Source organism: Theropithecus gelada, chromosome 16 (genome assembly GCF_003255815.1).
Source record: "Theropithecus gelada isolate Dixy chromosome 16, Tgel_1.0, whole genome shotgun sequence".
Taxonomy (NCBI): domain Eukaryota; kingdom Metazoa; phylum Chordata; class Mammalia; order Primates; family Cercopithecidae; genus Theropithecus; species Theropithecus gelada.
The window spans coordinates 22,445,508-22,458,895 of NC_037684.1; the positions used below are offsets into that span (position 1 = coordinate 22,445,508).

General features: G+C 41.4%; 1 protein-coding gene across 1 annotated transcript in view; it reads right to left on the reverse strand.

Moving 5' to 3' along the window:
* The window catches only part of UTP18 (UTP18, small subunit processome component), a 36,211-nt gene that overhangs the window by 21,035 nt on the left and 1,788 nt on the right, over nucleotides 1-13,388 (reverse strand). Inside the window, exons 2-5 of the mRNA XM_025361014.1 lie at nucleotides 11,984-12,096; nucleotides 8,764-8,862; nucleotides 6,503-6,570; nucleotides 1,692-1,780 (exon numbers count right to left, since the gene is read on the reverse strand). Coding sequence (XP_025216799.1) covers nucleotides 1,692-1,780; nucleotides 6,503-6,570; nucleotides 8,764-8,862; nucleotides 11,984-12,096 — 369 coding nt within the window. The remainder of the gene's footprint in view (nucleotides 1-1,691; nucleotides 1,781-6,502; nucleotides 6,571-8,763; nucleotides 8,863-11,983; nucleotides 12,097-13,388) is intronic.

A 13,388-nucleotide genomic window follows, 5' to 3' on the forward strand; every position in this document is an offset into this window, starting at 1 on the left:
CTCGGCTCACTGCAACCTCTGCCTCCTGGGTTCAAGCAATTCTCCTGCCTCAGCCTCCCAAGTAGCCAGGATCACAGGCGCCCGCCACCACACCCAGCTAATTTTGTATTTTCAGTAGAGACGAGGTTTCTCCATGCTGGTCACGCTGGTCTCAAACTCCCGACCTCAGGTGATCGGCCCTCCTCAGCCTCCCAAAGTGCTGGGATTACAGGCGTGAGCCACTGTGCCCGGCCATGCAGTAACTACATTTTTAATGGAGGTGAATTCACCCTGTGAAGGCCTGATGAATTTTCCTCATAAGGTGGGAGAGACAAAATCACTCTAATTTATCATAATAGGTTCCCCTGCCCCATTTAAATACTCCTGCCAATGTGTAATAAGATACCTATGTTGCCAGGCACGGCGGCTACGCCTGTAATCCCAGCACTTTGGGAGGCTGAGGTGGGCGGATCACCTGAGGTCAGGAGTTCGAGACCAGCCTGACTAACATGGAGAAACCCTGTCTCTACCAAAAATACAAAAAAAAAAAAAAATTGCCAGGCATGGTAGTGCACGCCTGTAATCCCAGCTACGTGGGTGGCTGAGGCAGGAGAATCGCTTGAACCCGGGAGGCAGAGGTTACAATGAGCCAAGATCACGCCCTTGCACTCCAGCCTGGGCAAAACAGCAAAACTCCGTCTCAAAAAAACCAAAAACAACAACAAAAAAGATATTTATGTCATAGAGGGATCTGTTAATATGACAGATATTAAACTAAAGTACTGTCTGCTAATATGATGGATCTAACTAAAGTACTGTGCTAGGTAGGCAGCTGGTTACCACAATGAACAAGCTAGACATAGTGATGAGTTAAAAAGTGAATAGTGTAGAGCACTTCAGACAAAGTCTTGTCTAAGGTGCCATCTGAGCAGAAAAGAAAGAATGAGCTAGCTATTAGGACTGCCTGAAGACAAGACAGGCAGAACAAAAGAGCAAGAGCAAAGGTTCACTGGCAAGAAAGGACCTAGCAGCATGTCCAAGAAACAGAAAAAGGCTTGTGTGACTCAAGTGGGAAATCATGGGAAACGGGTCTGAGATGAGGCTAAGGATCCAAGCAAAAGCCAGATTGTAAAGGGCAGTGTAGAATACGGTAAGGAATTCAGAAGTTTTCAAAAAGCAATGAAAAGTGACATGATCTGATGTTTTATTTTTAAAAGATCCCTCTGGCTGCCATATGAAGAATGATTTAAAAAGAGGTAAAGTGGCAGTAGAGAGCCCAGTCACAAAGCTACTGCAATATGCCAGATAAGAGATGACAGCAGTATGGACTAGGTTGATGCCAATGAAAATGAAGATAAACCAAATAGGATTCCTAGAATTATTGGAAAATTTATTTATTTATTTATTTATTTATTTAGAGACAGGGTCTCGCTTTCACCCAGGCTAAAGTACGGTGGTTCCATCACAGCTCACTGTAGCTTCAAACTCCTGAGCTCAAGCAATAGGAACGTAATACCTCTAGAACATTTTTGCAAAAGGAAAAACAAAAACAAAAACAAAAAAACAATAACATAAGTATTTACCAGGGCAAAATGACAGCAAACATATTTAACCCCAGAGATAATAGGAATCCATACATCTGTTACTGGGAAGCAGATTACATTGCAGAGGTAAGTAGTCGGATAGGGTCCCCCAACTTCACTGACTCTCACCTTCAAGATTCCTCTTGGAAGAGAAGTTGATGTGGATATGAAATTCCCAGTCCTTTGCAACAAATCATCTTCATCCTCTTCACTTTCATCTAAGTCAAACAAACCCAGAAGGCTGATCTTTAGAATCAAGGAGTTGCCCCTCTACCTACCCAAAACTTCTATGAATATATTTTCAACATCAACTCCCTTTCCAGCCTCCCAACTTCAATTCTTTTTTAAAAGTTGCAATTGGCAAAAACAAAACAGGAAAAAAAAAAAAAAACCATTTAAAGGGAAGAAAAAGATGACACAAAGCTTAACATCCATAGTTAAAATCAAAATTTAACTCTAGAACGAAAGACTAACACATACACAGATGGTTACTAAAACAAGATAAAGTGAAATAAAAGTTTTTAAAGCCAGCATTTCATTTAAAAAGAGCAACTCATAATCACGGCAAAATTGGCAATAGGTTGGCTACTGATCTAGCTTAACAACTCACATGAATAAGAACCAGAACTTTTAGCTGACTGATCAGTCAGCAATCTATGTATCAGAACTTCAAAAAGAGCTAATAGGGCTGCTTTTCCCCTGGAGATGACTGATGATTCCCGTGGAGACAGCTAAGGAGCTGAGCAAACTTAAAACACTTGCGAAGCTAAGAAGGAAAAAACTAGCTCCAAGCTTCTTGACAGGGTCTGGTAAGCCACCAGGTTTTGGATTGAGGCCACAAAGGGCTACCACTAGGATTAAAGGTGAAATCAAAGAATTATAAGAATATCTTCCAAAAACTGAAACTCCGCTTCATAATTCCTCATTAAAATAAAACGTTCTGGGATTGCTAGTGTCCCCTGCCAAGCTAGCTACCTAGAAGTAAACATATAAACCATCATTCTAGATCTAATTAATCGACATTATTTTTCATATGAAATGTTCATCACTCAATGAAATATAACCAGACAAATACTGACAAGATAACTTGACTAAAAACCAAAAGGAAAACTAGACAATCCCCACAGGGATCTAGACAACGGAATTATCAGATACAAACCTTAAAAATACTATGTTTAGGCCAGGCGCGGTGGCTCACATCTGTAATCCCAGTACTTTGGGAGGCTGAGGCAAGTGGATCACCTGCGGTCAGGAGTCCAAGACCAACCTGGCCAACATGGAGAAACCCCGTCTCTACTAAAAATACAAAAATTAACTGGGCATGATGGCTTGTGCCTGTAATCCCAGCTACTCGGGAGGCTGAAGCAGGAGAATGGCTTGAACCCGGGAGGCAGAGGTTGCACTGACCTGAGATTGTCACTGCACTCCAGCCTGGGTGACAGAATAAGACTTTGTCTCAAAACAAAAACAAAAACTATATTTAATGTAGTTAAAAATGAAAAACAAGACTCAAAATTGAGCCAGAAATCTAGAATATTTTAAAAAGAAATTCTACAACTGAAAAATACAGTAATTAAAATTAAGCCCCCAACAGGCCGGGCATGGTGGCTCATAACTATAATCCCAGTACTTTGGGAGGCCGAGAGAAGTGGATCACTTGAGGTCAGGGGTTCAAGACTAGCCTGGCCAAAACGGTGAAACCTCGTTGTCTACTAAAAATACAAAAATTAGCTGGGCGCGGTAGTGCACACCTGTAATCCCAGCTACTTGGTTGGCTGAAGCAGGAGAGTCACTTGAACTCAAGAGGCAGAGATTATGGTGAGCCAAAGTAGCGCCACTGCACTCCGGCCTACAAGACAGAGCAAGATTGCCTCAAAAAATAATAATAAATTAAATTAAATTAAGCCTCCAATATAGGTTTTTAACAGTTTACCAAATTAGCTGTAGAGAGAATTTGTGGTCTAGAAAACGAATCAGAAAAATATACCCAGACAGAAGTACAGAAAGAAAAAGGATAAAAAACACACTGAATGCCAACGTGGGCAACATAATAAGATCCTGTCACTACAAAAAAAAAATGTTTTTTAATTAGCTGGGCATGGTGGCATATGCCTGTAGTCCTAGCTACTCCAGAGGCTGAGGTGGGAGAATTGCTTAACCCAGGAGGTCGAGACTACAGTGAGCCAAGATCACATCACTGCACTCCAGACTGGGCAACAGAGTGGACCCTGTCTCAAAAAAAAAAAACAAAAACCAAACCACACAGAATAGGTTGAAAATATTTAATATACATATTACTAATAACCCAGAAAGGAAGACTGGAACAGAAACAATACTTGAAGACAGGTGAGAATTTCCAAAACTTACAGAAGACATCAAGCCAGTTCAAAAGTACTATGAAGTCTAAGCAAAATACAAAGCAAGCTAAAATGATGGGGGGAGGGGATAAACAAAGAGCAACACAATAAAACAACTCATAATATTAATGAATTGCCATTGATTTTTGGAAGTGTGTTATGTTCAAAAGCGAGAATTTTCTTACAAAGAAACTCAGTAAATATGTACAGATAAAAATTACACACTGGAGATAATTGTGAAGCTGAGTGCTAGTCACCATTCTGTCAACAATAAGTATACCTTCAAGTCACTATCTCTTTGAACCTCTCTGATGTACAAAATGAATGTATTAGACAAGCATATCCCAGACTGTAGTAGACTGACTAATTGCTGACTTAATCCACTTCCTTTTTCTCCTGTGTACAAAGCCAAACTACACTTTCTAGGATCCTCTCAGTTAGTGTGGCCTTATGACTGAGTTCCAGCCAACAAAATGTAGGCAAAAGTATCCTGTACCAGCCGGGCGCAGTGGCTCAAGCCTGTAATCCCAGCACTTTGGGAGGCCGAGACGGGCGGATCACGAGGTCAGGAGATCCAGACCATCCTGGCTAATACGGTGAAACCCCGTCTCTACTAAAATATACAAAAAACTAGCCGGGCGAGGTGGCAGGCGCCTGCAGTCCCAGCTACTCAGGAGGCTGAGGCAGGAGAATGGCATAAACCCGGGAGGCGGAGCTTGCAGTGAGCTGAGATCTGGCCACTGCACTCCAGCCTAGGCGACAGAGCGAGACTCCGTCTCAAAAAAAAAAAAGAAAAAGTATCCTGTACCATTTCCAGGAAAGGCCAATAAAAATCCCTTCTTTCTCCTCCTATAAGCCAAGTGGATGTCAACATCTCAGGCAACTATGGAAGAACCAACCTAAAGATGACAGAATTTCTATAAACTTGGGTCCCTAAAGTAAACCATCACCTTCCTACTACCCCAATTTTATGTGCTGAAAAAATCAACTTCAATTGGATTATGCCACTGGGATCTGTGGGATTTTGTTTCAACAGCTAGCATAACCATATCTAAAATTACAGGACTCTAAAATGTTGTGGGGTTCTATAAATGCAGCATTCTGAAATGGACAATAAAATTGTTTCATACAGGAGGACAAACTGGTGATCTAGGGTCTAGAAGTATGCCAACAAAAAAATAGTCAAAATAACGAGGGATATTTAACGTATTAAAAAACAAACATGGAAAGAGGCTTCCCAAATAAGAGAAAAAGAAGATAATCCATATGTTTCAAACCGTAGGAGTAGAGAGTTGTTGGGAAATAAATTTCAAAATAGGAAAAACTGTCTAACAGTTCTTCAAGAAAAGGGAAGAAGGGGAAGAAACAGTTTAGTAAAAAGTACAGTATTTAGGCCAAGCACAGTGGCTCATGCCTGTAATCCCAACACTCTGGAAGGTCAAGAGTTCAAGACCAGCCTGGCCAACACAGTGAAACCCCGATTCTACTAAAAATACAAAAATTAGCCAGGTGTAATGGCATACACCTGTAACCCCAGCTACTCAGACAAAACAATCACTGGAACCCGGGAGGTGGAGGTTGTAGTGAGCTGAGATTGCCCCACTGCACTCCAGCCCTGGGTGACAGAGTGAGATTCCGACATATACACACACACACACACACACACACACACACAGAGTACATTACTAGATATATTTAAGCAGAGGATAATGTAGAAAAGATTACTGCAGTGGATAAAGTCAGGCCACATCACTAAGATTCCTTCAACCTCTGAAAGCAAATGGCTAGAAACAAACACGGTCAATTTCTACTTAATAGCAGACTGTCTTTTCTAATAGAATTACATAGAACACTGGCTCTTTGTATGGGCTACCTGTATTTACATACCATGCAGACTAACAGGCTAGGGAGAAAGGGGACAGAGGTGGTGGTCATAAACTGAAGCTCAACGGACATCAAGGATGCTAAGGAAGGAGCTCCTACATGATGTGAGAGGATATACTCTGGACTCTCAGGATTTCAAAGGTTAATTCCAAGTCGAAAATGTGTAACTCCAAGCACACAAACCAGATTTCAGCTAAGCCATCCATATTTATAACAGCTAAACTCAAAAGATCGAAAAAGCAGAAAATAGCCATGGTACAAGTTAAATTTAAAACCTACAGTCAAAAAACAGATTTTGTTTTTTGGTTTTTGTTTTTTGAGACAGGGTCTCACTCTGTCACTGAGGCTGGAGTACATTGGCACTATCACAGGTTACTGCACCTAGTCTTCCCTGGCTCAAGCAATCCTCCCACCTCAGCCTCCCAAGTAGCTGGGACTACAGGAACACACCACCACGCCTGGCTAATTTTTGTATTTTTTGTAGAGGCGGGATTTCGCCACGTCACCCGGTCTGGTCTTGAACTCCTGGACTCAAGCAATCCACCCAGCTTGGGCTCCCAAAGCACTGGGATTACAGGCGTGAGCTACCCAGCCAGGCAAGAAATACCAGGTTTTAATGAGCCTCATAAGAAAGCTCAAATAATAACAAACAGGAACGGGGACTTACGTACTAATTTAAACAGAGGTATCAACGCTCACCATCTGAAGATGTTGTCCGCTTAGTAGTCTCTGCCCAGGCAGGTACTCCTCCCATGGCATGTTGGAATCTAAGCAAAAATATTTGAAAAGTAAATTTATGGCAACCACTACATGTCCATAAAGCTTGACACATTTAAAGCATATAGGTTGGATCACCCTTGAGAATATGTATGGACTCTCTTTCAAAGAAGTTAACTATCTTTAAGAACAGAAGTTATCTTTACTCACACAGAACAGTCCCAACCTGCCTATATTGGAAACTTCCATGAACCTCTGCCCACTTAAACTAGTCCTGGATACATATTTTTTGTTAATTATTTTCATCTAGTTACATGGTTGTCTTATTTGTTCATATCAACACACCCTGGATATCAGGACTATGTAAAGACGTCTCTGTGGTTTATGCCACAGTACATAGACTACACACTAGAACACGTCTGAAAGAAACTGACCAGATTGGTAAGAATATACAAAACCTCATTATATATCATCTGAATAAAACAGAAGTACTTCACTCTGGCAAAAGTAAGCTTTTATAGAAGCATGATAGCTGTGTTCTTAAGAACTGGTACCTGGAAGAGGGCAAACAGTTGTTTTAATTTTTTGATGCAGAAGTACAGACTAGCTAACTAAGCTAAGCCCACTAGCCATAAACAACTAGAAACCTGGACAAAACATATGAAACAACTTTTTTCGGAAACTGGATGATAGCATAGGACTATGATCCCTCAGGGAAGGGAAATAAGCAAGATGAACCCCATCACCACCACGAAATTTCCCCTAACAGCGTTTATAAAACCCTGGCACAAAGCTGAGAAAAAGATCAGACTTGAAAGAGACTGACACAATTGGACTTTCAGGGGCAGTGTACGGTACACATCATCTTAAGATACTCCTCACCAAAATATGTCATTGAATTCTAACCAAGACTTTAAGCCCAACTTAAGAGGAATTACAGATGACAGAACAAGTTAAACAACACAAAGAAAAAATAATCAGATTGAGGGAAGAGGAAATGCGAAGTGACTAATTAATGGAGAGTTTTCTTTCGGGGTGATAAAAATGTTTTAGAACGAAAAAAAAAAAAACCAAAAGAAATGTTTTAGAACTAGACTGAAGAGGTGGTGGCACAACATTCTAAATATACTAAATGCCACCAAATTTACACTTTAAAATGGCTAACACTGTTATGTGAATTTCACCTCAATAAAAAAAGGAATCTTAAAATTTCAGAATGTGGGATATTCTACAACAGGTCTGAACACTTAAAAGATAGGTAATGGCTGAGCACAGTAGTACACGTCTGTATTCCCAGCACTTTGGGAAGCCAAGAAGGGCAAACTGCTTGAGCCCAGCTCAAGGCCAGCCTGGGCAACATGGCAAAAAACCTCATCTCTACAAAAAAATACAAAAATTACCTGGGCATGGTGGCATGCACCTGTAGTCCCAGCTACTCAGGAGGCTGAGGTGGGAGGATTTCTTGAGCCCAGGAGCTCAAGACCAGCCTGAGCAATGGAGTGCAACCCTGTTTCTACAAAAAAATTTTAAAAATTAAGGTGGTAAATGCCTGTAGTCCCAGCTATGGGGAGCCCAGGAGGTAGAGGTTACAATGAGCCCTGACAGCACCACTCCATTTCAGCCTGGGTGACAGAGTGAGACTCTACCTCAAAAAAAACTAAATAAATTTAAGGGACATAAAATCCAAATAAAATGTATGCACCTTACAACAATTGGAGAAACTAACATGGACTAGCCATAAACTATTAATTTTAGGTATGACAATGGTATTGTGAATATGAAGAAAAACATCCTTAATCTTAGGAGATGCACATTGACAAATTTATAGGTTAAGTGTCCCATTATCTGTACCTTACTCTCAAATACATTGGGAAAGCACACACATCCCCCAAATATATATAGCAAATATAACAAAATGTTAAAAACCATTGAACCCAGGTGGCAGCCATTTAAATTTTTGAAAATGTTCATATTATAAAATTATGATTAACCACATGCAAATGAACAAGCAAGTAAGCAATATCATCACTGATTATATTTGAGTGGTAAGATTATAATTTTTTTCCAAATTTTCTTTGTGTTTGTGCTTTGTCCCCTCTCCTCTAAAACTACAGAAATTCAGTCACTGCCCGCAATAGTAATCCTGTTTCAAAATGGAAAACTACACAAGAAGCAGTTACAGTTAATGACTGGGCATTGGTTATACACACCTCTTGGTAAATCATACGAAAAAAGACACTTACTCTTCTTTAAGTCTCTTTTTAAGGTTGTCTTTCGAAAGTTTACTTTCGCTAGCATTTTTCATCATATCTTTCCGAAACCGATTGTTCATCATGTCAACCCTACAAAACCAGAACAGCGTATTTTTAAATAACTTTTAAACAGTTAATATAAATAGCTGCTGCTTTTAGCACCTGGAGAAAAATGTTTAATGAAACGATGTAAGTCAAGGTTTTTAAGATGTGAACATTTCAAATGCATCTTCTCTGTTCTTCCTAAAACAAAAAAGTAGTCTCCAATATTTCAGATCATCTGGTTTACACTTTGGAGAGCTAGTATTTGAGAAAATTCATCATGACTTATTTACACAAAGTTTATGAAATTATCCAAAATAAATCCCAGGTAAATCGAAGAGTTAAATATATCAAGAGCAAACCTTAGGCCCCGCGTGGTGGCTCACTCCTGTAATCCCAGCACTTTGGGAGGCTGAGGCGGGCAGATCACGAGGTCAAGAGATCGAGACCATCCTGGCCAACATGGTGAAATCCACCTCTACTAAAAATACAGAAATTGGCTGGACTTGGTGGCACACACCTGTAATCCCAGCTACTCAGGAGGCCGAGGCAGAAGAACCACTTGAACCCGGGAGGCGGAGGTTGAAATGAGCCCAGATTGTGCCACTGCACTCCAGCCTGGGCAAAAAAGTGAGACTGTCTCAAAAAAAAAAAACAAAACAAAACAAAACAAAAGCCAGGCATACCGGCTCATGCCTGCAATCCCAGCACTTTGGGAGTCAGAAATGGGCGGATCACTGAAGGTCGGGAGCTCCAGACCAGCCTGGCCAACGTGGTGGAATCCCGTCTCTACTAAAAATACAAAATTAGTCCAGCGTGGTGGCAGGAGCCTATAATCCCATCGACTCGGGAGGCTGAGGCAGGTGAATCGCCTGAACCTGGGAAGCAGAGGTTGCAGTGAGCCAAGATCATGCCACTGTACTCTAGCCCAGGCAAGAAGAGCGAAACTCAGTCTCAAAAAAAAAAAGAGCAAACTTTGAAATACTATGAAGTAAAAATACAGGCAAACATTTGTCTCTCTCTGATAAAGAACGACTTACTATTAAAAACAGCAGTAAAAATAATGAAGGAAAAGATTCACAGATTTGACTACATAAAAATTTAAAACTTCTATGCACAGAAAGCTGGGGAAAACCTACAATAAATCTAATACATAAAGGTTTGAAATTCTCAATATGTCAGGAACTAACATACCAAGATTATTTAAAAAGTATCCAACAGACAAAGACATAATAAAGAATATTTATAAGAAATGAGGCCAGGCATGGTGGCTCATGTTTGTAACCCCAGCACTTTAGGAGGCCGAGGCAAGCAGGTCACTTGAGGTCAACAGTTCAAGACCAGTGTGGCCAACATGGTAAAACCCTGTCTCTACTAAAAATACAAAAATTAGCTGAGCATGGTGGCATGTTCCTGTTGTCCCAGCTACCTGGGAGGCTGAAGCAGGAGAATCGCTTGAACCTGTTAGGTGGAGGTTGCAGTGAGCCAAGATCGCGCCACTGAACTCCAGCCTGGATGAAAGGATTAGAGTCTCGGAAAAAAAAAAAAAAAAATGACAATGACTAAACACAGAAACGTTTTCCCAAAACAAATTAGGTAGAGATACTACCCACGACCAAACTGACAGAGTCTGAAAAAAAACAAATAAACCATTGATTGCATCTAAGAATGGACTGAGGCCGGGCGCGGTGGCTCACGCTTATAATCCCAGCACTCTGGGAGGCCGAGATGGGCGGATCACGAGGTCAGGAGATCAAGACCATCCTGGCTAACACAGTGAAACCCCGTCTCTACCAAAAATATAAAAAATTAGCCAGGTGTGGTGGCGGGCACCTGTAGTCCAAGCTACTGGGGAGGCGAGGCAGGAGAATGGCATAAACCCAGGAGACGGAGCTTGCAGTGAGCCGAGATCGCGCCACTGCACTCCAGCCTGGGTAACAGAGCAAGACTCTGTCTCGGGGAGGAAAAAAAAAAAGAATGAACTGAAACTGACACCTTTCAATGGGAACGCAAACTGGCAGAACCTCAAAGCATGCAGTCTGGCAGTACTTAACAACAGCCTTAAAAATAACTGTGCTCTTTGATCAAGTAATTCTACCTCAAAGAATCTTTCCCAAGGCAACAAATTAGAAAATAAAGGTTTCTTCATAAAGAGGTGATAAACATTAATGCTGAGATAATTTGCATTAAAGGGAAAAGTAAGGCTGGGCACAGCAGTTCATGCCTGTAATCCCAGCACTTTGGGAGGCAGAGACGGGTGCATACCCGAGGTCAGGAGCTCAAGACCAGCCTGGCCAACACAGCAAAACTCCGTCTCTACTAAAAATACAAAAATTAGCCAGGCATGGTGGCACACACCTGTAGTCCCAGCTACTCGGGAGGCTGAGGCAGGAGAATCACTTGAATCTGGCAGGCAGAGGTTGCAGTAAGCGAAGATTGCATCACTGCACTCCAGCCTAGGTGAAACAGCAAGACTCAAAAAAAGTCTCAAAAAAAGTAATTTTTTAAAAAAAGGTAAAAAGAAAATCTACCCAACAACAGCCATGTAAATTATGGTTAGTTCACATAATGGACTACAACAGAGCCATTTTAAAATGTCTATTTTTTTTTTAAGTAGGGAGAAATGCTTACAAACAACTTTATGTAGAAACTTTATGTAGAAAAAAGCAAAATGTTATATCACGCATACAGTACATTCTCATCTATGACAGTTCCTATGGTGTGAGCTACCTTCTTTTTAGCCTTTACTCAGTTTCAGGCACTGTGCTAGAAGTTCTACATGTACTATTTCATTTAATTCCAATAAACTTCTGATGTAGTTACTATCACTGTGCCCATTTCACAAAGGAAAAAATGTAGGTTCCAAACTGCCCATGGTCAATTAGAAACTGGCCAAATGAGGAGGCAAATTGAGACCTGACTTCAAACACTGTATTCTCTTAGCTATTGTATACAGCAAAGAGGAGACTGAGACAGAAGTATGACAACATGCTAACAGCGGTTCTCGCTCGGTGGTGGGATTAGGAACCATGGAAGATCTTTTCTATATTTTCAAGTATTTTTCAAATCTTCCCTTAATCACAAATTGGTAAAAAGAATGATTTTTAAATCTGCAAAATAACTTTTTTAAATGTCCAGAGGGATTCAGAAGAAAAGTCAGGCAACTTACATTTCCTCATCTTCATCATCTTCATCCACCCAAACTGGCTTCTTTTGAGGTGGAAAATTACCTTTTGCTTCATTCTCCACTTCTGAGTCACCCGAGTCTTCATGTCCTTGAACCTACAGCAGACAAAACACCCTCAAGCACTGAGATTTTCCTATTCCATGACTGCAGACACATAGGCCTTATACCCAAATGGTTCACAGAATGTTTTCTCTACCACTCGCCGATGAAATAATGGGACAGAATGCTACCACTGCAAATGCTGGAGGCAGAGGCAGAAAATGGAGAAACCAGAGAATGGCACCACCAGCTGGACAGGTGAGGCAAGATGAAACAGCCGAGGAGAAAAAGTCAACACTCAACACGCAGAAAGGAAAACACCAAGCAAGACAAGAACAAAAGGTGAGTCTGCAGAAGAAACGAGGAGAAATGTCAGAACTACAGAAATTACAGGACTGGAGGCAAACTAGAGTCAAAGATATCTCCATTTTCCTAACCTGTTTTTGACCCCCTACCTCCTTAAGAAACTTTATACCAGCAGAGTGCAGTGCCTCATGCCTGTAATCCCAACACTTTCGGAGGTCAAGGTGGGAGGACTGCTTGGACCCAGGAGTTCGAGTCCAGCCTGGGCAACATAGGGAGACCTCGTCTCTACAAAAAAATTTTTTTAATTAGCTTGGTGTGGTGGTGTGCACCTGTGGCCCCAGCTAGCTACTTGGGAGGCAGAGACAGGAGTATCACCTGAGCCTAGGAGGATGAAGCTGCCTTCTGAGCTTAAAGTGCTCGGAGAATTGTGCAGGTGTAACTTATCTGTGACCAATAGGAAGAGCAACCAGTTACTATTAGCAAAAGGGAACTGGAAGACTAATAGGTGTCGCTGCACTCCAATCTGGGTAACAGGGTGAGACTGTATCTCTAAATAAGAAAATAATAAATACATTTATACCATCAAATCTAAATTCTAATATTATAAATGTATACCATAAAGTTTATACTATGAAATCTAAATCTAGGCCAGGCGCAGTGGCTCACACTTGTAGTCCCAGCACTTTGGGAGGCCGAGGCGGGCAGATCATGAGGTCAGGAGTTTGAGACCAGCCTGGCCAACATGGTGAAACCCTGTCTCTACTAAAGATACCAAAAAAAAAAAAAAAATTAGCCAGGCGTGGTGGCACACACCTGTAATCCCAGCTACTTGGGAGGCAGGAGAATTGCTCGAACCTGGGAGGTGGAGGTTGCAGTGAGCCGAGATGGGGCCACTGCACTCCAGCTTGGGCAACAGGGCGAGACTCTGTCTCAAAAAAAGAAAAAAAAACTTTGGGAGGCCGAGACGGGCGGATCACGAGGTCAGGAGATCGAGACCATCCTGGCCAACACAGTGAAACCCCGTCTCTACTAAAAAAATACA